We start from the raw sequence: 27,873 nt of genomic DNA, 5'->3' as shown, positions 1-27,873 counted from the left end.
AAATTTAGATTATTTTCAAGACGAAAACATTGCCATGTGACAATCATGTTTTATGGTTAAAAGTCGTATTACGAAAGCAGAACAATGAAATTTGCATACAAAGTACATGAAATAATATGCTTAATTCAAACAAATACTTTAAATTAATTCAATATTTCACAATCTCTTTAGCAATCGTTTTTAATAAGTATAATTTGTAAAGTGACAATTTGTCTTTGGTGTCATCATGTAATCTGGTTTCCAGCAAAATGTATATTTAAAAAAATTGAATAGAAAATGTAACTGTATTGAGTTGGGTTTACAAGAACCATTACAAATATTTGCTCCGTAGATCAAAGTGTAATGCAGGCTAAATAACAATAGCAACAACTACAATATTATTAATAAGTCTTAAGATGCTCAGCATATTATAACACATACACATTAGACATTCAAAGTAAAGCAGATTTATTGGAGAAGCGTAAATGTTCATAGTAAAAAGAAAAGCAGATATATTTTTACAAGATTTTAAGCACGAACAAAGCAGACAAAATAAATAGTTTCATTAAACATGCTAAATATATTGGCTAGTTCTAAAACATGTAAAAGCTGAGTGGAAAATTCAAAATTAAGATCTGCAGGAGTCACATCTAATTGAGTTGCCATTTAAGTTGTTGATCATATTTAAAACTGGATTGGGTTAACTTGGCGCCAGTTGTGTCGAGCATTTCATCATATATTATTTAGAACAATCAAAATGAAATCTGAATAAATTTCAGATAGACAGAAGTTTGGATGTCTAAGTTGAAGACATATTATTAGACATATTAGAAGTCTTACTTTTTATAAAAATCAACAAAAGGACAAGATGCAACGATTAAATATTCTGGTTGTTACAACATTGCAATATATATAAAATGAAAGAACAAAGAAGAAGAATTTCATACATAGAAAAGAGCATTATTATAACATGTATTATGATATGATCTGATATCTTCAATTATTCAGATTTGTAAATCAGGTAGAAAAATAATATTAAATGTCTACATATTTAATTAACACAAAAGAATTAGATGTGATGTGATTTCCAATGAGACAAATCTCTACCAGAGATCAAACGACATAGAACTTAAGTTAACAACTATAGCCTACTTTACTGCCTTCAATAATGAGTAACATCAAACAACATAGCAAGATAAAAAAAGGTCATGAAGGTCCTGAAATGACACAAGTTAAACAATACAAACAAGTACGGTAAATTCAGAAATTATTGCGTGCATTTATTATTGTGATTTTGTCATTTAAGACTTACATGCGATTTTAATTTTTACGATTTTGAGAAAAATCCTGTTAAATTCATATAAAAAATTTCAAAATGCGATTTTAAATTATTGCGTTTACAACTCAGTCGTATTTGTCGCAATAATAAAAACCTCGCATTAATTTCAGAATTTACATTGTTACAATGTTTCAACAGTCTGATTTATGTAAAACTATGAAAATAGTCAATGAGTCAAAACAATATTAACTATGAAAAAAATATAATATACAGAAACAAACAACGAAAGCTGAATTACATGTTCACTTTATGAAAGTTTTAATATGAAGTATGATGATGATGGTGATAAATGGTTCTAAATATATTATTAATATTGTCCATGAATAAATGAAAAAAATGACAGACCATCAAATTCCTATAAAATATATTTTCCTATATTTTCCTTTCAGTTTTCTAACTTGTTAGGATCTGTTTACAGAAAGGGTAATGTTCTTTTTACCCCTGATGGCAACAGTGTCATCAGTCCTGTGGGAAATCGTATCTCCATATTTGATCTTAGAAAGTGAGTATTCATAAATTTCAATAAACAACCTGTATATATTTAGTGATATTTTAAGAAGATAGGTATTTATAAAAGTTGCTGTTAATGTTTTTGGTACAGCCATGCTAGATCTCTGTCTACCATAACATATGATGAAAATAGTAAGAGTTACTGTAAACCAACTTATTTTCGAGGATACTTTATTTCGCATTTCACCTATTAAATTTCACGATTTTCTGATTTACATGATGAAGTTTAATAGGGAAAGATCCAAGTTGTACATATTCGCGACAATTTATATTCGCGTTATTTTTCTACTTGCGAAAGTCATGAAAATAAATCGCTCGTGAAAATAAGTTTGTTTACAGTAAGTGTTTCTATGACTTGCAGAATCTTTTTAAGTTTAGATACCATTTTAATTATCAACTACCAACTTTTGCTATGTTATACATTGTCCTTGAATTAAGAAAAGTTTGGGCATACCACTTCTTTTTAGATATACACTTGCTTACACAGTCCAACCTTTTTTTATAATGTTGAATCCAAAGTGACTGGACAAAAGTATCAAACTTTCACAAGGTTTGACTGGTACAAGTTCCAATGTGTCAAAATATTGGAATCCATGGCTTAGGGAGGTTAAGTTAATTCATACTGAAATATCAGTGAAAGTAAAATTAATGTATGTCGACATTCTACAAAAATGTAGCATGGCTAACCCTCTTTAGTTTTGTTATTTTTATGGCCCACCTACGATAGAAGAGGGGCATTATGTTTTCTGGTCTGTGCGTCTATTTGTCTGTCTGTTTATTTGTCGGTCTGTTCGTTCGTTCGTCCGTCTGTCCCGCTTCAGGTTAAAGTTTTTGGTCAAGGTAGTTTTTGATGAAGTTGAAGTCCAACTGACTTCAAACTTTGTACACATGTTCTCTATGATATGATCTTTCTAATTTTTATGCCAAATTAGAGTTTTTACCCCAATTTCACGGTCAACTGAACATGGAAAATGATAGTGCCAGTGGGGCATTCGTGTACTGAGGACACATTCTTGTTCATCATTCATTGCTCATGTTGCTTATCAATTTTTTTTCTAGAATTCAAAATCATACCAGATTGAAATAATTCCTTGTTTTGAATTTATGTAAGTTGATTTAAACAATTTTCAATGAGCATGATGAGTTAAAATATTATTTAGGGAATTATGATTACTAGAATTTAAATTGGGCAAGGGTTAGAAAAAAATTGTTTGATACTTCAAATTTGTAAATGATTATAAAGAAAATGTCTAATTTCTTTTCCAGTAACAAGTCAGAAACATTGCCAATAGAAACACAGATGAACATAACATGTATGGCTCTATCTCCAGATGGTTACACGCTCATTGTAGTCAATGACAGTAAGTCAATAACAAATATGTACATGTATAGATAAAAAAGAAGATGTGCAATGATTGCCAATGAGACAAATCTCCACAAAAGACCAAAATGAGACAGAAATTAACAACTATAGGTCACCATACGGCCTTCAACAATGAGCAAAACCCATACCACATAGTCAGCCATATATATGTTTAGTTTGGCATTACTGGTAGACTTCTAACCGCAAAAAATGTTGCTAAAGCTACATGTAGACTACTCCCCCATCTAGGGGAAACTGCAACTTATTTTAACACCTTGTTCAAGATAAACTTTACCATCAAATTAGTATGTGCACAGAACTTTCAACACAAAGACACTTGCTGTATAAAAGATTATCAGAAATGATTTTTAGGTCAGGTTTGTTTTTAAGAAAAGTTTAAACTTAGTTCTAGTTATGTTCTTATGATGAATTTTGATAGTAAAATAAACTGTTTTGGTTAATGACTAATGTTTTGTAGGTGGTGAAGCCCTGTTATGTAGTTTAATAAGTAAATCAGTTTTACACTCCTACCACTTCCACAGACCCATTCATCAGATCAAGTTCAGTCCTGACGGCAAGTGAGTATACCATAATGTTCAATTCTAACTGCTCAAACAAACCATGTTCAGTCCTAATGGCAAATAGATATACCATGTTCCATGAAAATCACTCTAACAGAACAAGTACAAATTACCTATTTCATTTTCACTGCAACTACTCCATCAGAACAAGTACAAACCATGTTCAGTCCTAATCATGCTAATGGCAAGTAAACTTACCATATTCATTGCCAACCACTCCAACAGAACGAATATAATACTGATTTCCAATAACTATCCATGCCAAACACTCCTGCAGACCAGTTTCAGTCTTGATGTCAACAATTCTTTTTTGATAAAATGCCAATTTAACAAATTAATTTTTCACTTTAAGATATATATATGCTATTTTTATCTGCTTAAATCAAATGTCTAATAAAAAATATACCTTCATGTGCTACTTTTTGAGTAAAATGAGTTTGATATTTCGGGTATTTGCTAAAAATTCGGATTTGTGGACGTATTTTTCCTGCCTACAGGAATGCATAATTTTTTGTTTTAAAAGATAAACAGAATGTGTGTTTTGTTGAATCATTTATAATTTCTCTTTTGTATAAGTATCCTATAAATTTATGAAATATTTTGTTTAGAAATAACTTAAATTAATCAAATGTTCATGCATGTAGAAGAAAACATAATTTTTTGCTGTATATTTATCAAATTTAAATAAAAATTGCATCATTGAATTTTTCGTGAAAATTAGTACAAATAACCTTCGTTTGTAATCAAACCGAATGTCATTTTAACAAAAGGGGCCCAGGAACTTGTTTAAAAGTTAAATCAGTTTGAATGATAAAAATCAGTCAAAAATGCATCTTTTCCCGAAATGTCACAGTTTGACTATGTCACAGTTTGACGTTGCGAAAATAACATTTTAAGTCATGATTACCTCCCCTGTAACTGTCACATATGCCTTTAAGTTCTGACATCATCTATACTGTCATGATTGTACATGTATGGCCTCTGTTTATATTACAGGAAGTTTGCTGTCACCAGAGAAGATAAAATCATGTTATTCCATGCTCCTGGGAAGACCAGAGAATTTAATCCTTTTGTGTTACAGAGGACGTTTTATGGAGCCTATGATGAGACAGTCTGCATTGATTGGACGACTGATTCTAGGTAATGTTTTATTGTTTTATTAGAACATCTTGGCTTATCAGTTGTATAAGAAAATAAGGAGATATCAAGAGATCACTAAAATACATCACTCAGTGTATAAATACAGACAACACCATAGAATTAGACAAAAAGACTTTACAATTAGCTTTATAGGTAAGGGATATATTTTCTAGTTTCACTTTGTTTTCTTTCTTTTTTCTGCTAGTCGTTGTTTTTTTTCTGAGTGGTTTATTTTCTGAATTAGAAAGTTATTGGTAGTTAACATGGTTAATGTGGTTTGTTGTGGTGTTCACTAGTTTTATGAATTTCTGAAGTCTTTTTTTTAAGCATTGATTATACACAACAATTTTTATGCCTTAAAATTTTCCTTCAAAGTCAAGAATATATGGACAGTTTCCCATTTGTTATTATTGATAAAAGTAATTATGAGCCCCTGTTAAGTATTGGGCAGATGGCTATTTTATTTGTGTTTTGTTTATTAAGGACTTTGGCGATGAAGAGTCTTGCCTTAATTTTAACCTTAATTCTCTCTGCGCCAGAAGTTGCATAAGGCCTCAATGCTGCTTTTTACCCTTTTAGATCTTTTGTTGTTGTTCTGGCTACGTTCCAACTTGTCCATCCTTGTTGGTTTAACATTCCAACATCCTATTTACATATTCTGTTTTGGCGCTTCTATTAAACTGATCGGCTTTTGGGCTTCCTTTCGGTTTCCCCCCAAATGTGTCATGTTTGGTTCCTTAAGAGAGTCTGATGTGTTGAAATTCAGTTACATATTATTGAGAATAACGACTATAAAGAAAATGATATCCAGTTGATTTCTCATTGATTTATCTCTTTTTGTTTCATTTAGAAATTCCATAGATTCATTTGCCTTTTTTTATTCAATTGAATATGTATTATGGTCTTCATACAGATAGGTTGACTTTATTACTTTTATAGAATCAAATGCACTTCAGCTGTCTTATCAATTTGTGTGCATGTCAGATTAAAACATTACATTTGATTTTACTTTTAATTTATTCTACAGGGTGTTATGTGTGGGATCTAAAGATATGAACACTAGAGTGTATGGCGCACAACACTTCAAAAACCTAGTGGTCTATTCCATGGGTGGACACAGAGATGCCATTGTAGGATCATTCTTTGAAGCCAATTCTTTAGATGTATCCTTTGTCTATACACTTTTTCTTATTAATAACTTTTGACAGGTGTATGTAATTTTTTTACCGGTTACATACTCTGTGGTAGGGCACTAGGGTTCTAGTCAAGTAAGAGCAAGTAAATGACACAAAATGCAATTTTAGGTAGTAATGAATTGGTAGTGTATAGAAATCATAAAACAGTCGATTATTTCTGTTAGATATCCTGGGGCAGATCCAGTCATTTTAAAAAGGAGGGAGGGATTCCCAATCCATGGTCAAAAAAAGGTTGTGTCCAACTATATGTCGTCATTCAAATGCATTGATTGTCCAAAAAAAATGGTGTTGGGGGGGGGGGGAACCCCAAGAACCCCTCTCTGGATCCGCCACTGAGTCATGTGAGTTATTTAACTCAAAAGAGATACTCAATATCTATTTTCATTATTTTAAAACCCTGTCTATGATATTTAGGCAATAGTTTGTATATTTATTTTAAAAGTCCTTAACTCTTGACTAAAGCTGTACAGTTTAAGTCAGTGTGGACATCTATGTGTATATGAATGTGATACTGATTTAGATGGACTCATACCATATAAACCTACACGTACCGAGGAACAAGAAGACAATAAAGGTTAGATTGGTTTGTTTTTATCTAAATATTTCAATGATTTCCCTCCACTTTTTATACATTCAAATGTAAGAATTGTATTGACTGACGTGACAAGATTTGAAATTTCTTTTGGATTTATTTTCAGTTTTCATATATTCAGATAATTTTTTTCATTTCTTTGATAGGATACTTTAAACTTAAACATTTGTTATAAATAGATGAAAAATATTTTTTGTAGTCTCCCTTTTACTAGAAAATAAGATTTTAATATATGAAATTGTGGTGGATGCATATTCAGTAGCATTGTATTGATTGTAATTTAGATACAACGGTATCAAAGACAGATGAAAACACAGAAGGAAAAGTCATATATAAAAGATTAGCAAAGTGAGTAATATATACAATTGTTCATACCTCATACAGTGTTGTTTGATAATATCCTGGATATTTCTTTTTAAAATTTGAGAAGTGATTTAACAGCTTTAAATTGCTGTTATATTCAGCCAATTTTTCAGATATTTTTAAATTTTGTTGCTCAAATTGTTCTGTAATTAATGATTTTATTTCATAAAGTCCAAGTCAGTTTATGAGATAAAAATAATTTCACCAGATGCATATTCACACTAACTGAGGTCTTCATCACAGGATGGGCATGAATCTTTAACTTTATTTAGATGTGCATGAGCAAATAATATTTGATTGTAAAAGGGAAAATCATGCATCCATGTAAGGATTTACAGGTACTCCTTAGAATAGCATATACTAAATTAAGCATTGAAACAGTTATTCTTTTAAGGCTCCATCCTAAACATTCCACTGAACATAGAAATAATAGTGTGAGTGGCACATCCATTTACTATGGACACATTCTTGTTTTAAATATATACCAAATAACCAATTTTAGACTTGATTTTGTAGGTCACTGATAATACAACTGTTATTGTTTCCGAACACTTAATTTTTGTTTTAAATTAATTTATTTTATCTGCAGGCATTCCTTCAAAGATTGTCGGCCTGAAGGTTCATCATATCCCAGGGTTACCAGTGTGGATTACCACAAGTCTACACATATACTAGTTACAGGGTTCTTAGATGGCTCCTTTTTCTTACATGAGATGCCAGACTTCAACCTTATTCACTCTCTAAAGTAAGTGGAAAAATTGTTAATATCAACTGATGGTGTTAATTTTATTTCACAAATATTTGGATAACAATATATATTTGTAAAGTTTATACACAGATTAGTTAGAATTGAAACATACTGTGAATTCATTGTTATTCGTTGGATACCAATTTTCGTGGAATTCGTTGGTACAGTTAAACCACGAAATTAAATGTTCAACGAATGATGAATTTTCTATTTCTTTGTATGCAGACATCGGCAAAACCACGAAATTAAATATCCACGAATTTGCAAGTTTTCCTTAATCCACGAAAATTGGTACCCACGAAAATAAAAGAATCCACAGTATTTCATTTGCAAAATATCGCAAAATTGATTAGACACAAGTAAGTCCAACCTAGATCGTCTTCTCCTAAGATAAAGTATTTATCATTAGAGTTTCATAGCGTTCACATATATAAATTCATTGTTACATTATTCAAATCAAACAACTGTAATGTTAGAGACATTTAATTAAACAATCAATATACAATACAAGGTACAATAAGAAGGAAAAAAATATGAGTGTTACTTTAATTCCTCAGCTTTCAAGATGTTAAAGAAATTAAGAACTAGAAACAAATAATATCACAAGACATAAACTTAATATAACTTATAAAAAGGATAAAAGGACATATTAAGATTGAATACTTCAATTGTGATAAAAATTAGTGAAACTTGTTAAATTAAGCTGTCGTACAAAAAGAAGAATTTAACTAGAAACTTTTCATCTAGATAAATGCAAATTCTGTTAGAGTAGGTATATCTCTGTATTTCAAATTAAGCATGTTTTAATCAATAAAAATATATCTTTTAATTATTATAGCATATCTGAGCAGAGTATAGCATCAGTAAGATTTAACAACACAGGTGACTGGATAGCTCTGGCTTGTTCAGGTCTAGGACAGCTACTGGTTTGGGAATGGCAAAGTGAGACCTATGTCCTTAAACAACAAGGACATTTCAATAACATGACCTGCCTTGCCTACTCACCTGATGGACAACATCTGGTTACTGGTGGTGATGATGCTAAGGTAGGAATCAACAGATGAAACTGGTACCAGACTAAAATAATACATTCTTGCTTTAAAATTTAATGACATAAATAGCCATCTTCAAATAGGTTATAATGTTTAAGTATTTAAAATGGGTAGGTTATATGATACACTTTCAGATCCAGAAATTTTCCTAAGTGGGGGCCCACTGACTGCCTAAGAGGGGGCCTGCTCCAGTCACGTTTCAGATTCCCTATATAAGCAACCAATTTTTTTCCTAAAAAGGGGGGGAGCCCATCCCCCCTAAATCTGCCTCTGTGATAGATATGTAACTCACATGTAGTCACCTGACTGGGGTATGGATGCTTATACAGAAATCGTTGTGATTTTTTTATGAATGCAAATAAAATGCAACAGTAGCAAGTCTGCAATAATAAAAACTTTGAATTCATAATTGCAGAGGTAATTTTCCTTTAAGAATTGTTTGCAATGAAATTAATAAAACATCACATTATTTGATTGATCAGTGATTTGAAATAATAAATGTATGCATGTATTGACTTCTGAATTTACAGTAATTGAAAAGATCACTTGCTTAACATTTGTCCAAAATACATAGAAAAAGTCATATGATCTTCCTTGCTATAAAGGGCTATTCCAGACAAAAATGTATGGGAGGGTTGGGGGTTGGAAGGCAGTTTTTGTCAGCACCCGCCACCCAGACAATTGTAATTGAGAATAATAGTGCATTATAGTGTGAAAAGTTCTCTGATACCCATCACCCATGTATTATTAATACAATGTACCTTCCAACCCCCCCCCCATACATTTTTTTCTGGAATAGCCCTAATAATAAAGAATCACAGAACATTTTATTTTATTATACATGTTATAACTCTTCTATTCTCTCAGAAAAAAATACACAAGGTTTGTAAATCATTTAATTTTATCGAAAGAATTTTTGAGACAAAAATTGTAACATATTTTGATAAGGCTTTAGAGTTTAATGTTGACAGAAAGGACGCTCAAATGGAAAATTATGTCCTATTTTCAGAGACATAATACAAGTTGTAAGGTTGATATGTTGTGTCATTCCACTGATGTCTGAATCAGGATAGGACTGAACTTTTCAGTGTCAAATATTAAGTCTACGTCTTGCATTTTCATAAAAGGTTTTTATAAATCTTAAATAATAAGTTATGAGCTTGACCTCAGTAAAATGATGATGTTTATGACAAACTTCCATTAAACAGCAACAAAATTATATATTGTTTCATGGTACTCAGAGCGCCTGATGATACACCTCTCACTGCCAGCAACCCTTAAACATAATGAAATCAAAATGACATCTAAAGCTATTAGAATAATAATGTTTTATATTTAGTTTCTCTTTTAATTTAATAGGTAAAAGTATGGAACACCTCTAGTGGTTTCTGTTTTGTCACATTTAATGAACATTTAGGAGGGGTGACGGGAGTAATCTTTACACAGAATGGACAGGTGGTGTTAACTTCATCGTTAGATGGTACAGTTAGAGCTTTTGATCTCAACAGGTAATTTTAGGAAAACAATAGTAAACTATTTATCTATTCTTGATTCAAGAGTCTCTGATGAGTCTTTTGTAGACCTTATGCATATCTAGCATACAAATTTTATTCCTTGTATATATGATGAGTTTTAATATTTATGATGTTATTTTTGAAGGGTGTTTGGGTATTTGCCCCAAAGTTGGTCCTCATGTGCAAGAAGAGTCAATTTTGATGTTGTTCTGTTCTTTTTCTCGACCTGGAAGTTTGAGGGATGCTAATAGATAAATTCAACTGTAGTTTGCATGTAGAGTGGACCCCTGTGACCACATTTATCACAATAGTTGTTAAATTGGAGTGAAACTGATCTGGGTACACCAGTATAAAGAAGGTCATTTGCACTAAAATTCAAATTATCTGAATTTTGCCAATTTTTACTCTAACTAGACCTGCAACCGGAAGTAGTCTTTGCGGTATGGGCTTTGCTCATTGTTGAAGGCTGTACGGTGACCTATAGTTGTTAGTGTTTGTGTCATTTTGGTCTTTTGTGGATAGTTGTCTCATTGGCAATCATACCACATCTTCTTTTTAGCTCACCTGACCTGAAAGGTCAAGTGAGCTTTTCTCATCACTTGGCGTCCGTCGTCTGTCGTCCTGCGTCCGTCGTCCGTCGTCCGTAAACTTTTACAAAAATCTTCTCCTCTGAAACTACTGGGCCAAATTTTACCAAACTTGGCCACAATCATCCTTGGGGTATCTAGTTTAAAAAATGTGTCCGGTGACCTGGCCATCCAACAAAGATGGCCGCCATGGCTAAAAATAGAACACAGGGGTAAAATGTATATTTTGGCTTATATCTTTGAAACCAAAACATTTAGAGCAAATCTGACATGAGGTAAAATTGTTAATCAGGTCAAGATCTATCTGCCCTAGAATTTTCAGATGAATCAGACAACCCGTTGTTAAGTTGCTGCCCCTGAATTGGTTATTTTAAGGAAATTTTGCAGTTTTTGGTTATTATCTTGAATACTATTATAGATAGAGATAAACTGTAAACAGCAATAATGTTCAGCAAAGTAAAACCTACAAATAAGTCAACATGACCAAAATTGTCAGTCAACCCCTTAAGGAGTTATTGCCCTTTATAGTCAATTTTTAACAAATTTTCGTCAGTTTTTGTAACTTGTACAAAAATCTTCTTCTCTGAAACTACATGGCCAAATTAAACCAAACTTGGCGATAATTATCATTGTAGTATATAGTTTGAAAAATGTGTCCGATGACACCGCCTACCAAACAAAATGGCCGACATGGCTAAAATTAGAACATAGTGGTAAAATGCAGTTTTTGATTTTTATCTTTAAAACTAAGACATTTATGGCAAATCTTTCAAGATTTAAATGTCCATCAGAATAAGATCTATCCCCTCGCAAATTTTCAGATGAATCTGACAACTCGTTATTGGGTTGCTGCCCTAAAATTGGTAATTTTAAGGAAATTTTGCAGTTTTTGGTTATTATCTTTAATACTATTATAGATAGAGATAAACTGTAAACAGCAATTTTGTTCAGCAAAGTAGGATCTACAAATAAGTCAACATGATAAAAATTGTAAGAGTACCCCTTAAGGAGTTATTGCCCTTTATAGTCAATTTTGAACAAATTTTCATCATTTTTGTAACTTGTACAAAAATCTTTTCTAAAACTATGGGCCATATTAAACTAAACGTGGCCACAATCATCACTATGGTTTCTATTTAAAAAAAGTGTCTAATGACCCCACCTACCAACCAAGATGACCGACATCAGTAAATACAGTAACAGGTGAGCGACACAATCTCTTGAGAGCCTCTAGTTTATATTTGCCTAGGCATATTTTGATAATCAATCAGTAGTTATATATCTTCAGTTTACACCATTTGTGAAAGTTTTAGGTCTCATAACTTTCATGTTTCAGGCCTCAAAGGTAAGCTCACCCCTCCAAAAATTCCAGTTATGTCCGATTTCAATTTTCAAGGTTTATATTTGAGTTCAAAATGAACATTAAAAGTGAGAAACATGACAATTAATAGTGTAAGATTGAGGTAACATGCATACACTTGGAATAAAATAACATTATGCTGACCTCAAAATGTATGGAGCACCATTGGTGCCAAATAACGGTGATTTGGGTAAGGCCATAATATTACAGCCCCCTCATGGTAAGGATTAAGACACCCAGTGGCAGGGTATGAATAAAAAAAGACTTATAGAACAGTGATTAAGTATCATTTTTAAGGTTTCTAGATTTATCACATGATATCAATGAAATTGTTATAGAATGAATTGTTCTTACATGAGAAATTTCATATAGCATAAAGGCATACAGATTTTTTGAGTCATTTCTTGCATACGGATTTATCAAATTTTAAATTTAAGATAAACCCTAGAAGAATTTCCATTGAGATAAGATCTAGTTAGTGTTTTACACTAAGGAGAATGTCTCTACTTTTGTAATTTATATTAATATTATTAATTTTTAAGGTATCGTAACTTCCGTACATTTACTTCACCAAGACCTGTACAGTTTTCATGTATAACAGTAGACAACAGTGGAGACATAGTTTGTGCCGGTGGGTTAGACGTGTTTGAAATATTTGTGTGGTCAATGCAAACAGGGAGATTGTTGGAGGTAAGAATTTAAATATTGATGTTCGAGATAAAATAATGGGCATGAAACAGATATATATCAGACCATAGTACTGTGAGACAATTTATTAAACAAATTGACAAATATCACTTTTGTATATAATTATGGCTTCTTGGAGTATTTGTCAATGAGTATTACAACCTACATCTAAAACAAGTTCATACACCAACATAATAGATGTGAGAAACATGAAGCAAACATTTCCTCAAAGCAAAGATATAGGTTTTGGTTCATTGGTCCTTTAACAACTCATAGTGGTAAACCTGTTACATTTTAATCAAAGTTTTTTGAAAATCCTAGAATTACATTTCGATTCAACATAATTGAGAGAAGACTAGTCTGCCAGATAACCAAACTATTTGTTTTTAGGACTACACTTCTCTGAAAAGAGCGTAGTATACCTTCCCTTATAATGACTTCACGGTTCAGCTAACAAGCAAGCTAGTCATAGATCATGTAGATATTACCTTTACTTACACACTCAATGCATTTTGCTGTAAAATGTTTTTTCCTTTTGTTGGTGATGGTTGAAAGTAATCCAACAAATATAAATGAATCCACAGTATTTATAGGTACTGTATCAAGGATTTGTTAATTTAGATTAAACAGATCTGTTGCAATAACTGAACAATCAGGTATCTAGAATGATAAAAAAAATCAGTTTCTTTTATTGTTTGGACTTAAAATATATCTGTCTTTAATGTTTTGTTTACAGGTACTTGCAGGACATGAAGGGCCAGTTAGCTCCCTTAGCTTCAGTCCAAAACAATCATTATTAGCTAGTGGATCATGGGATAAGTCAGTCAAACTTTGGGATGTATTTGAGAATAAAGGAGCAAAGGAAAATATTATTGTCAATTCAGATGGTAAGTATGCAAAATTATAATTTAAAGAGATGACTTTCTGCAACAACTTTCCTGCAGTCGTGCAACAATATGATGTACTGCAGAATTGAATCCAGGTTTATAAGACATTTAAAAAAAAAGTGAAAACCTTAATTACAGATCAGATGGATCCAATTAGACATATTTGCAACAATTTATAGATACATAATTTTTCTTTTAACAAAAATCGCCAAAAATAAATGGCTGGTGAATATAAGTTGGTGCACAATCTTCTGTTCTAGAAAGCTTAAAACATTTATCTTCTGATGACAGTGTTAGCTGTTGTGTTCAGGCCAGATGGAGCACAATCTTCTGTTCTAGAAAGCTTAAAAACATTTATCTTCTGATTACAGTCATACAGTGTTAGCTGTTGTGTTCAGACCGGATGGTGCACAATCTTCTGTTCTAGAAAGCTTTAAACATTTATCTTTTGATTACAGTGTTAGCTGTTGTGTTCAGACCGGATGGAGAGGAGATTGCAGTGTCAACATTAGATGCACAGATAACTTTCTGGAATACACAGAATGTAGTACAAACAGGCTCATTAGAGGGAAGACATGATTTAGGTTACAGTAGGAAAGAAATGGATAAGATCACTGCCAAGAAAGCTTCTTTTGGGAAGTAGGTTTATCCGTATTATTTTGTTTTTATGCCCCACCTACTATATTATGCCCCACCTACGATAGTAGAGGGGCATTATGTTTTCTGGTCTGTGGCTCTGTTCGTTCGTCCCTCTGTGCGTCCCTCTGTGCGTCTGTTCATCCGTTCAGGTTAAAGTTTTTGGTAAAGGTAGTTTTTGATGAAGCTGAAGTCCAATCAACTTGAAACTTAGTACACTTGTTGCTTATGATATGATCTTTCTAATTTTAATGCCAAATTAGATTATTACCCAATTTCATGGTTCATGGAACATGGAAAAGGATAGTGCAAGTGGGGCATCCATGTACTTTTTTTTCAAATTCAACTTTTAATTTCAAATTTACATTATTTTCCAATTATGTCAATGTTTGGCAACTTTCCTAGTGAATTGTGAACAGTTCAAAAATTGAAAAGAATAACTGGTTACTTTAATTTCAGATTTCATTCATTGGAATATATTTGCTTGCATTGCAACATGAAAATAAAGAGCAGCTTTTAACTATATGAAATAATTCAATTAAAATATAAATAGTTATGTTTTGTTAGTTGCTACATATATCTGGACTTTCACAAACATAAAGCAATTAAATACAAATGTCAGATATTTCTCCTTATATTTTCTGGAATCATAATTAGCTGTCCTGCTTTATTATTTATTCCTAAATCACTACATGAGTGTTGACTTCTAACTGTAAAATGTACAAGACTGCCAATTCAAAGATTGGATGGTATTTTGAAAGCATGTATCAAAACATTGTGATTGGTGGTTAAAGACATCTGTTTACAATTGGTTTTTGACACATTGTGTTTTGTTATTTTTTATCATGTTTGTAAAGGGATATTCAGATATACTTGGTAAGTATTTTACTGCTTTAAATTGTAAATCTTTTAGAATTTTTAAAACTTCATTTTTTGATATGAATGAAAATATTTCTACAAACAAAAATACTGAATCATTACACTATTATATCATTAAAAATGCATATCATTATGAAAACCTATCACTACCATATAAAGAATTTTTCTTTCAGAGCTTTTAATACAATATGTTACTCTGCTGATGGTAAATGTCTCCTTGCCGCTGGTCGGTCAAAGAATGTGTGTATATACTCCATCCAGGATCAGATACTGATGAAAAAGTTTGAGATCTCCTGTAACATGTCTTTTGATGGGATGGAGGTAGGCCAGAAATAAGAATATATGAATATTTTAATGACCCCAACTTAGCACAGAGGTCATAATTACATTTTACCCCTGTTCTTCTGTATGTTAGCACCCTCGATATTTGATTCTGTTCTCCAACTATCAAATGTTATGACACTGATAAACAAAATTTATGACCACAAAAATACAAGTCAAGTTTGAATCACTTTTATTTGAGTTAAGATCCTTTTCAAATGGAAAAAAATACTGAATGTTTGTTTGTTTCCAGTTTCTAACTTTAGTTTGCCTCAATCAATTTTTTGATACTTATACACTATTGTTATAACCCTAAACACCGATCAAGTTAAAATTTGTGTGGCGTCACTTATACCATTAATTCTAGTGTCATGCCTCTTGACAAATGGAACATATGCACCTTTATAACGCATGAAATTGGGGTCATCTGTGTCCAATGAACACATTCCCCATTTGTTCTTTTAAAATCTCTGACATTCCGTTTTTAAAACTGACATATTGCTTGACCTCAAGGGTACTTACTACTGAAGATAGATTTTATAAGTCTTCAAAGATTTAGTCTTAAGTATCATATCCTTAAAATTAGAATCTGTCGATTTGTTTAGTTTTCCTGGATACTAATTTTTATGGATTTAGGAAAACTCATCTTTTCATGTGTATTATGTATATAGAATGTGGGTTTGCAAAAGTTAAGACACAATTCATTAGAAATTGTATACTTTGTGGAACAATTTAATTTTGATGTTTTTGACCTATTACCAAGAAATCAATAAAAGTTGGCTTTCACAAATTACAATGAATCCATAATAATGCTAAATATATTTGGTTAACTCAGTTTCATTTCTGAAATAATACATATTTTGTTGATCATTTCAGGAATTTTTAGATAAAAAGAAAATGACAGAGTGGGGAAGTTTGTCATTGGTAGATCAAGGAGAGGGAGACGAACAAGGTCAATCCCTCAGTTTACCAGGGGTCAAGAAAGGGGACATGAGTTCTCGACACTGGAAACCAGAAGTGAGAGTGTCATGTATAAGGTTCTCACCTACAGGTAACATATTCTAGACATGTAATAAGACAATATTACAATGTCATTTCATCTAATGAATTTCCATTGGCAAAACATCACATAAATTCATTTCATAATATGTTAGTTACAGATATTTTTGGGTCATTTAATCTGTTTTTATCTGTTCTAATAAGGACAGGGAGTTTTCTTGTATACAAATTTGGTAAAAGAGTAAGCATTATTTAATACAATGATTTTGCTTTTCAATTTTTTTTTAGAAATTCATATGTGTTGTTTCCCTTTAAACATTCAGTAAAACTTGGCCTGATATTGTTTTTACAAGGCAATGTTATGAATTCATGTTTACATGATAATTATTCTGTATATAGCTATAAGAAGGTATGGGGTATGTATATATGAGACAATTTTCCAATAGCAAAGGTGGTTTTATCACTATATTAAACCCCTAATGGGCATCTATCACATTTATTTAGTTTTTGATAGTCTTTAGTCAGTGTAAAAAATAAGAGGAAAAAGACAGAAAAAAATCAAAAAAGGGTTTTATACAGTTAAAACTTTAGGGTTTTGTTTAGGCATGTTAGGTGTCTTTTTTCTATGTGCTGATTTACTCTGGATTTAATGTTCATGTGCTTATAACTTTGATTATGAAGATGCAGAAAAGAATTTGAAATTTAAATATAAGACACATGAAAATACCATCGCATATTATAAATGTTCAAAGAATGATTTGATGTTTTCAGCAAAACCTCTTGGAATTTTGGGTCCTCTATGACCTTTAACTTTGTTCTGTGTTTAGTGTTTTCAACATTTATATAAGCATCACTGATGAGTTTTATGTATAAGTAGATATAAGAAGATGTGGTATAAGTTCCAATGAGACAAGTCTCCATCCAAGTCACAATTTGTAAAATTAAACCATTAAAAGTCAAAGTACGGTCTTCAATGTGGAGCCTTGGCTTACACGTCTCCCTAACACATGTTTGGCATACAAATTTTAATCCAGGTATCTGTGATTAGTTCATGTCCTAAATTTATTTATTTTACAATTTTTATGATTTATAACCTATTGCACATTATTTATTTCTCAGTAATGTAGAGTAAGAACAAAATCCCTCATTCTGTTTGGGTTTTTATTTTTAGGAGATGTCACAAGGAGTTATAAACAGTTCATAAATAATTTAACTGTTTACATTTTTATTATCAGGCAGATCCTGGGCAGCAACTACAACAGAAGGAATGCTAATATACTCATTAGACCAGAACCTGGTCTTTGACCCCTATGACCTTGAAATAGAAATTACACCTGTGAACGTGAGGAAGAAGTTGTTTGAAAAAGAATACTCTACAGCACTTATACTTAGCTTTAGACTGAATGAAAGCAAATTAATACAAGAAGTATTAGAATCTATACCATATTCTGACAGTAAGTATAACAGGGTTTCAGTAAAACTTGAAGAAGTCCAAAAATAAAGAGGTGAAATATACCAAAGGGATTATGAAAATCATCAGTCGAAAACAAACTGACAATGCCATGGCCAAAATAAGGACAAATGACGATTACAAACAACAGGATAGAAAAACACAATATAAGTGATAAATAACAGATTGAAGAGACTGAGATAAACCTTTCCTCCATTGAATTTTTTTTTGGCATACCTGATTTGCATAGGATTTTTCAATAAAATGCTGAAAATATACTTTAAAGTATTAATGCATTGCTAAAAACAAATATTTCATCAAATAATTTAAGTTGGATATTCCTATGATATTCCTTTTCATATTGGATACAAATTTTATTAAGTCTACTGCAGACACTTTGTAGTCAAAGCGTTTCAACTGCGGTACTACACAGGCGTCAAAAGGCGTCATTATGGAGTAAAGGGGGTGGCGTCAAAAAGCGTCATTATGGAGGAAAGGGATAATGACTCTTGATTCATTCATTATTTGTGGGATATCATTTTTCCTTTATGTACTGCAGATAGGTAAATTAGGAATTCAAATACTACACAAAGTACATATTTTTATAAAGGTTTGTAATTAGACTAGATGGCCTTCATCTGTTGTCTGCTTTTTGGTTGGGTTGTTGTCTCTTTGACACATTCCCCATTTCCATTAGCAATTTAATTTTAATTTTGCAAATCCACAAATGATCAAATATCCAAGAAAATACAAGTTTTCCTCAATCAACAAACATTTTTATTAGCTCACCTGGCCTTGTGAGCTTTTCTCATCACTTGGCGTCCGTCGTGGTCGACGTCGTCATCGTCGTCTGTCGTCGTTAACAATTTTTCAATCATCTTCCCCTCTGAAACTACTGAATGGATTTGGATGAAACTTAGCATGATTGTTCCTTATAGTACCCTGCACAAAGTGTGTGCTTCGATTTTTGATCCGTCAAAAAACATGGCCGCCGTTACTTAAAATAGAGAATGGAGAAGACGGAACTAAGTTGGAAAACTTGTGTCTAATCCATTTGTTTTGAACAATAAAATATGTTTAAACTAAAACTTAAAATAGAACATAGGGGTCAAATGCAGTTTTTGGCTTATATCTCAAAAACGAAAGCATTTAGAGCAAATCTGACATGGGGTTAAAATATTCATTAGCTCAAGATCTATCAGCCCTGAAATTTTCAGATGAATCAAACAAACCATTGTTGGGTTGCTGCCACTTAATTGGTAATTTTAAGGAAATTTTGCAGTTTTTATACGACCGCAAATTTTGAAAAAATTTTCGTCGTATATTGCTATCACGTTGGCGTCGTCGTCCGAATACTTTTAGTTTTCGCACTCTAACTTTAGTAAAAGTGAATAGAAGTCTATGAAATTTTAACACAAGGTTTATGACCATAAAAGGAAGGCTGGTATTGATTTTGGGAGTTTTGGTCCCAATAATTTAGGAATTAGTGGCCAAAAAGGGCCCAAATAAGCATTTTCTTGGTTTTCGCACTATAACTTTAGTTTAAGTTAATAGAAATCTATGAAATTTTGACACAAGGTTTATGACCACAAATGAAAGGTTGGGATTGATTTTGGGAGTTTTGGTTTCAACAGTTTAGGAATTAGGGGCCAAAAAAGGGCCCAAATAAGCATTATTCTTGGTTTTCGCACAATAACTTTAGTTAAAGTAAATAAAAATCAATGAAATTTAAACACAATGTTTATGACCACAAAAGGAAGGTTGGTATTGATTTTGGCAGTTTAGGTCCCAACAGTTAAGGAATTAGGGGCCAAAAAAGGGACCCAAATAAGCATTTTTCTTGGTTTTCGCACCATAGCGTTAGTATAAGTAAATAGAAATCTATGAAATTTAAACACAAGGTTTATGACTATAAAAGGAAGGTTGGTATTGATTTTGGGAGTTTTGGTCCCAACAGTTAAGGAAAAAGGGGCCCAAAGGGTCCAAAATTAAACTTTGTTTGATTTCATCAAAATTGAATAATTGGGGTTCTTTAATATGCCGAATCTAACTGTGTATGTAGATTCTTAATTTTTTGTCCCGTTTTCAAATTGGTCTACATTAAGGTCCAAAGGGTCCAAAATTAAACTTAGTTTGATTTTAACAAAAATTGAAACCTTGGGGTTCTTTGATATGCTGAATCTAAAAATGTACTTAGATTTTTGATTATTGGCCCAGTTTTCAAGTTGGCCCAAATCGAGGTCCAAAATTAAACATTGTTTGATTTCATCAAAAATTGAATAATTGGGGTTCTTTGATATGCCAAATCTAACTGTGTATGTAGATTCTTAATTTTTGGTCCAATTTTAAAATTGGTCTAAATTAAAGTGCAAAGGGTCCAAAATTAAACTAAGTTTGATTTTAACAAAAATCAAATTCTTGGGCCTCTTTGATATGCTGAATCTAAACATGTACTTAGATTTTTGATTATGGGCCCAGTTTTCAAGTTGGTCTAAATCAGGATCTAAAATTATTATATTAAGTATTGTGCAATAGCAAGTCTTTTCAATTGCACAGTATTGTGCAATGGCAAGAAATATCTAATTTCACAATATTGTGAAATAGCAATTTTTTTTTTAATTAAGAGTTATCTTTCTTTGTCCAGTAAAGTAAGCAAGAAATATATGCAAGATTATTTTTTAATTGGAGTTATCTTTCTTTGTCCAGAATCAACTTAAATCTTTGTTATATACAATATACAATGTATATTCACTTTTTACTACCAACTGATAAATTTAAATAATCTTTACCATTCAGTGATAACAAGCAGTTTTTTTTTACATCTTAATATTTTATGATGTATTTAAATGAGTAGTAATTGTTGCAAACTCCATTAGAATATTTTAATTGAAATTAGTTTTGGAATAAGGGAAAGGGGGATGTGATTAAAAAATTGGGTTCAATTTTTCTCATTTGAAATTTCATAAATAAAAAGAAAATTTCTTCAAACATTTTTTTGAGAGGATTAATATTCAACAGCATAGTGAATTGCTCTAAGAGAAAACAAAAATTTTAAGTTCATTTGAATACATTCATTCTGTGTCAGAAACCTATGCTGTGTCAACTATTTAATCACAATCCAAATTTAGAGCGGAATCCAGCTTGAATGTTGTGTCCATACTTGCCCCAACTGTTCAGGGTTCAACCTCTGCGGTTGTATAAAGCTACGCCCTGCGGAGCATCTGGTTGGTCATTATCTTGAATATTATTATAGATAAAGATAAACTGTAAACAGCAAAAATGATCAGCAAAGTAAGATCTACAAATAAGTTAATATGACCAAAATTGTCAATTGACCCCTAAAGGGGTTATTGTCCTTTAATGACAATTTTTCCCAATTTGTTCATCATATTTGCTAACTTTAAAAAATCTTCTCCTTTGAAACTACTGAATGGATTTGGATGAAACTTAGCATGATTGTTCCTTAGATTATCCTGCACAAAGTGTGTGCTTTGATTTTTGATTCATCAAAAAACATGGCCGCCGTTACTTAAAATAGAACATAGGGGTCAAATGCAGTTTTTGGCTTATATCTCAAAAACCAAAGCATTTAGAGCAAATCTGACATGGGGGTAAAAATGTTCATGAGGTCAAGATCTATAAGCCCTGAAATTTTCAGATGAATCAAACAAACCATTGTTGGGTTGCTGCCACTTAATTGGTAATTTCAAGGAAATTTTGCATTTTTTGGTCATTATCTTGAATTTTATTATAGATAAAGATAAACTGTAAGCAACAAAAATGATCAGCAAAGTAAGATCTACAAATAAGTTAATATGACCAAAATTGTCAACTGACCCCTTAAGGGGTTATTGTCCTTAAATGACAATTTTTCACAATTTGTTCATCATATTTGCTAACTTTAAAAAATCTTCTCTTCTGAAACTACTTAATGGATTTGGATGAAACTTAGCATGATTGTTCCTTAGATTATCCTGCACAAAGTGTGTGCTTTGATTTTTGATTCATCAAAAAACATGGCCGCCATTACTTAAAATAGAACATAGGGGTCAAATGCAGTTTTTGGCTTATATCTCAAAAATGAAAGCATTTAGAGCAAATCTGAGATGGGGTATAAATGTTCAATGGTCAATATCTATTAGCCCTGAAATTTTCAGATGAATCAAACAACCCATTGTTGGGTTGCTGCCACTTAATTGGTAATTTTAAGGAAATTTTGCAGTTTTTGGTCATTATCTTGAATATTATTATAGATACAGATAAACTCTTAATAGCAAAAATGTTAAGCAAAGTAAGATCTACAAATAAGTCAATTTGACCAAAATTGTCAATTGACCTCTTAAGGAGTTATTGCCCTTTAAAGACTTTTTTCACAATTTGTTCATCATGTTGACTTACTTTAAAAAATCTTCTCCTTTGAAACTGCTGTATCAATTTCAGCCAAACTTAGGCTAAATGAGTTTCAGAGTTTTAGAGTATCTAGTATAAATTTTATATTTCATTTCCTTATATGTCAAGAAACATAGCTCCTATGGCTAAAATAGAACATAGGAGAAAATGATTTTTTTTGCTTTTGAAGAAAATAGGACGATTCAAAGAACATTTAAATAAATTGAAAAGCCAAAATAATCATTGATGAGAGATTAAACCAAAAAAATTCAGGTGAGCGATGCAGGCTCTTGAGAGCCTCTTGTTCACAGAAATAAATGAATCAACAGTATCTTAAAAGAATAAAACTGTGGATTCATTTATTTTCGTGGGTATCAATTTTCGTTGTTTGAGGAAAACCTGTATATTTGTGAATATTTAATTTCGTGGTTTTGACAAAGTCTGCATACAATCCTTCATAATATTTGTAATTCGTTGAACATTTAAATTTGTGGTTCTCTTGTACCCACAAAATCCACGAAAATTGGTATCCAACGAATATTAATGAATCCACAGTAAATAAGAATAGGTCACCATGTTCCACTTGCACTATCACATTGCCATGTTCAGTAAACTGTGTTATTTTGATTAAAAACATGTGGCATTAACTCAAAATTTACTGACTGTCAAAAATTAATAAAAAACTAGATAACTGGCCAGCATCACTAGGTTTGATACAATAGACCACTTTCGAGTTCATCCGTCACCGGCAAAAACTTGTCAATTATGCACGCCTTTATGACGTCATTTACCAGATAGAGGGGGGTCGCCTGTATCCCTGCACTATTTACATTCATCAAGCGTCTTAGTGATCGTCTTTGTACAGGATAAACTAGAAATAATGGTTGCTCTGTAGGTACTTACTGACAAATTCCTAATGACAGCAGTGTTGATTGTCAATTTTGAGAATTCAATTTGCCGAATAATTCGTACAATATAGAATTATAGTTTTCCAACCACTCGCTCAACATTGGAAGGGAAGTGACGACGCCCCTAAAAGCACCAATGACGGTGATAAAAGCGTGTATAATTAACAAGTTTTTTCCGGTGACGGATGAACTCAAAAGTGGTCTATTATATTAAATGATTCTTAATTAGACAAATATCAATCAAAGTCAAAATGCCATGTTTTTAAAAAGCTTCATGTCACCATACAGCTTTCAACATGACAACATGGTCAGGGTTTTTGCTCCTACATGTCAGCTAATAAATGTTAAAACTACATGTATTACATTTTTTTTATTTTTTTTTTTTATTATAAAAATAAAACTTTATGTTATTTACTAAACTTGAATTGGTGTTTTCAGTTGATGTTATTAGTGAGAATCTCCCAGAGATATATGTAGATAAACTGTTAAATTATCTGGCATCAGGAATAGAATCATCAGCACATATACAATTCTATCTCAAATGGACAAATAAACTTCTAATGTGTCATGGACCTAAACTAAAACAAAGATCACAGAAAGTTATGACAACACTTAGAGCAATGCAGAAAAATATAACTAGAAAATATGATGATATTGGAAAATTGTAAGTATATTTAAACGGCATAGAAGATGGCTTCTGACATTAATTACTGGTAAAGAAGAAATTTAAATAAAATTTTACAAATATTTATTTACTAATAATGCAACATAGTGTTACTGACAATTTGACTTTTGGGGGTTTCAATTTATATGTCATAACTATAATCTATAATACTAAAATAACAAGGTCCAATTTGTCAGCCGTCATCACGTAAAAACAATGAATCAAAGAATTTAACTTTATAATTGACTAATATACATTTGTATTACAAAGGTGTAGATTAAAAAACACACCACTTCAGGCCCTTTTATTTTCCACGTAATTGAAATTGCCAATCATTAAGAAGTTCCGGGTTGAGTTGGATACCGATACCAATAGTATTTTAACCTGTTACTTATTACCTTATCTGTACGTTTCTCATCTGACAGGCGCACCACCAAACGGTGTATTCAATGCTTATACTAAAATAAGGCTTGCTCATAGTTATATACTTTAATTCAGTCAGGGACCTGCAATATCACAGGTGTGTTCTAATATAATATAGTTTTCAGAGTGGTCTAGACCTCTGGATGCACAAAAAACAGGTTATGCAATTAATTTGTAACGTTAATTTGAAAAAGAAATAAAGAAAAATTCCCTTGACATTTTCTCTTTTTTCAGATGTGATCATAATAGATACAGTATGGAATATATAATAGCTTTGTCAAAATCTAAAAGAAAACACACAGATGATGCAGATGACAATGAATCTAATAGTGAGGCTTCAAGGTCGGATGATGGAGAAGGTTTAGAGGAAGTTGGAGATGCATCATCAGAAGATGAAAATTTTATGTCAAATTTCATGGATACTGAATAAATAAAAATAGCAATTTTTGTGTTTGTATTATATGAGGTATGCCTCCAAATATAAGCTGGGAATTTCTTCAGTCCTGTTTTGAATAAGACACATTGCTTATTTCAACCAAACACAAGATCAATTTCCAAAATAGGTGGTGTCAGTTTTACTGTTCTTGCGTTTGCCATGGCCAATTACAAATGAAAAATTATAAAATTTTCTGTTGTACAGACTCAAACCTCAAGCAATCTCTAGTAACAACATGCATAAAGAAATGTCAAAATATTTAAAAGAAAACAAGTTATGTCCCTTGAAAAATGCAATAATTTTGCCACCAAACACTGATCAAGTATGGATTTATGTGGTGCAACTGTCATACTAGTCAGAGGTTTAACTAGCTATAAAATCAGGTTCAATCCACCATTTTCTACATAAGAAAATGCCTGTACCAAGTTAGGTATATGACAGTTGTTGTCCATATGTTTGATGTGTTTGTGCTTTTGATTTTACCATTGTGAAAAAAATGCTGAATCTGCTATTTACACCACTGGGGCAATACCCCTCCTGGGGGACGTTTCGTCCCCGAGGGTATAACCAGCCCAGTAGTCAACACTTCTGTGTTTACATGAATATCAATAATTTGGTAATTTTTATAAATTTCCTATTTACAAAACTTTTGAATTTTTTGAAAAACTAAGGATTTTCTTATCCAAGGCATAGATTAATGTAGCCCTATTTGTCACAATTTCTTGGAATTTTGGATTCTCAATGCTCTTCAATTTTGTACTTGTTTGGCTTTATAAATGTTTTGACATGAGCGTCACTGATGAGTCTTATGTAGACGAAACGCGCATCTGACGTACTAAATTATAATCCTGGTACCTTTGATTAATACTCCACAACCTGAGATAATGGTGTAAGGGCACAGCATCATTGACAGTGATTGGTATTGGTTAGTACAGACACACTGAAAATATATGGTATTGAGCACTAAACCCTTCGCCCTAGCTGGGGCATGGTGTCAGAAAATACCATTAGAAAATTCCCTACCTTATGGCAACTTTAAAACTTTTCATATGCATATTTTTGTATTTTCATTTATTTCAGTTTCAAATGTCCAAGTATTACTAAATATAACCAAAACAAAGCAAAGTCCACATGAGTGCAAGGTCGTTGATTTATTATATTTTTAAATGTCTAAATATATTGAATTCATAAAAATAACTAAAATAAAGATTTATTTGAGAAAGTGCATAACAGGTGAATATCTGATTTTCCCGAGGTATAAATGTATAATTTTCCTGCGTCTTTCATAAGAAAGCCGCCAAATCCTCTTAAGATAATTCTTATTGTGAAGTTGCTGCTGTTGTCAAAATAGTGAACTGATTGTTCTATTTTTCTTTGGACCATTGTCATCAAGAAGTTGTGTCATTTTCACACAGGAAATATATTATTTTGAGCACTCGACCACCACCTTACCCGTGAGAGTTGTGTAAGAGCAAAACATCATTGACAAAAGTACGCATTTGTCGGTTATAAAAGCTCAGAGCTTTTGTTTATTTGTAATGTAACATGCCGACTATACATACAGCTTTGAATTAGATTGTTTAGGACAGGAACATGGAGAATATATGGTTTTGAGCACTCAACCACCCCCTTACCCATGAGAGTTTTATAAGAGCAAAACATCGTTGACATATGATTGTTTATGACAGGAACATGGAGAATATATGGTTTTGAGCACGCAACCACCCCCTTAACCATGAGAGTTTTATAAGAGCAAAACATCGTTGACATATGATTGTTTATGACAGGAATATGGAGAATACATGGTTTTGAGCACTCAACCACCCCCTTACCCATGAGAGTTTTATATGAAAATACGGATTTTTTGTGTTATTAAAATTTGCCGTTACAAAATATTAAAAATTATTATAAATTAAGGAATGTATCTCCCTCACGCAAAGCTCTGATTCCTTTCACGAATTTGGTAATACTTTTTGGACCTTTTGGATTATAGCTCTTCATCTTTTATATATGCTTTGGATTTCAAATATTTTGGCCACGAGCATCACTGAAGAGACATGTATTGTCGAAATGCGCATCTGGTGCAACAAAATTGGTACCGTTGATTTTATTACTACCACTGGGTCGATGCCTCTGCTGGTGGACTATTAGTCCCCGAGGGTATCACCAGCCCAGTAGCCAGTACTTCGGTACTGGCATGAAAATACGGATTTTTTGTGTTATTAAAATTTGCTGTTACAAAATATTAAAAATTATTATAAATTAAGGAATGTATCTCCCTCACGCAAAGCTCTGATTCCTTTCACGAATTTGGTAATACTTTTTGGACCTTTTGGATTATAGCTCTTCATCTTTTATATATGCTTTGGATTTCAAATATTTTGGCCACGAGCATCACTGAAGAGACATGTATTGTCGAAATGCGCATCTGGTGCAACAAAATTGGTACCGTTGATTTTATTATAAGAGCAAAACATCGTTGACATATGATTGTTTATGACAGGAACATGGAGAACATATGGTTTTGAGCACTCAATCTACCCTTTACTGTGAGAGAGAAGTAAGTACACAACATAAAGGACCAGTGCTTGGTAAGGACAGGCACACAGAAAGCAATCAATCTCCCCAAACTGGGAGAATGGTGTAAGGGCACAATACAATGGCAAGTGACTAGGATTGGTTAAAACAGACACACAGTGAATATATAGTATTGAACACTAAACCTTGTGCCGAAGCTGGGAGAGTGGTGTCAGAACATAACATCAGAAAATTATCTACTATATGGCAACTTTAAAACTTACATATGCGTATTATTGTATTTTTATTTTTTTGTTTTAGTTTCAAATGTCCAAATATTACATAAAATAACC

The 27,873-nt window shown here is 32.0% G+C and overlaps 1 protein-coding gene across 1 annotated transcript; it reads left to right on the top strand.

The window, feature by feature from the left end:
• LOC134695634 (periodic tryptophan protein 2 homolog) lies at window positions 1-25,012 on the top strand. Its single transcript, XM_063556948.1, has 19 exons — window positions 1-102; window positions 1,708-1,820; window positions 3,095-3,189; window positions 3,670-3,769; window positions 4,769-4,912; window positions 5,940-6,075; window positions 6,571-6,682; window positions 6,985-7,048; window positions 7,653-7,808; window positions 8,650-8,857; window positions 10,223-10,371; window positions 12,867-13,014; window positions 13,748-13,898; window positions 14,357-14,537; window positions 15,587-15,734; window positions 16,611-16,785; window positions 17,969-18,187; window positions 23,919-24,144; window positions 24,802-25,012. The coding sequence occupies exons 1-19, from the start codon at window positions 85-87 to the stop codon at window positions 24,995-24,997; spliced, it is 2,739 nt and encodes a 912-aa protein (XP_063413018.1). The 5' UTR covers window positions 1-84; the 3' UTR covers window positions 24,998-25,012.
• The last annotated feature ends 2,861 nt before the right edge of the window (window positions 25,013-27,873 follow it).

The sequence above is a fragment of the Mytilus trossulus genome, chromosome 14 (genome assembly GCF_036588685.1).
Source record: "Mytilus trossulus isolate FHL-02 chromosome 14, PNRI_Mtr1.1.1.hap1, whole genome shotgun sequence".
Lineage (NCBI taxonomy): Eukaryota > Metazoa > Mollusca > Bivalvia > Mytilida > Mytilidae > Mytilus > Mytilus trossulus.
Note: the sequence above shows the minus strand (reverse complement) of the source record. Positions and strands in the feature narration are given on the sequence as shown.

What these genes read in the sequence shown, in the direction of transcription:
- LOC134695634 (XM_063556948.1), top strand. An exon ending in GGAACAAGAAGACAATAAAG is followed by an intron (nt 6,683 to 6,984) that starts GTTAGATTGGTT and finishes ATTGTAATTTAG; the next exon opens with ATACAACGGTATCAAAGACA. An exon ending in ATCTATACCATATTCTGACA is followed by an intron (nt 18,188 to 23,918) that starts GTAAGTATAACA and finishes TGGTGTTTTCAG; the next exon opens with TTGATGTTATTAGTGAGAAT.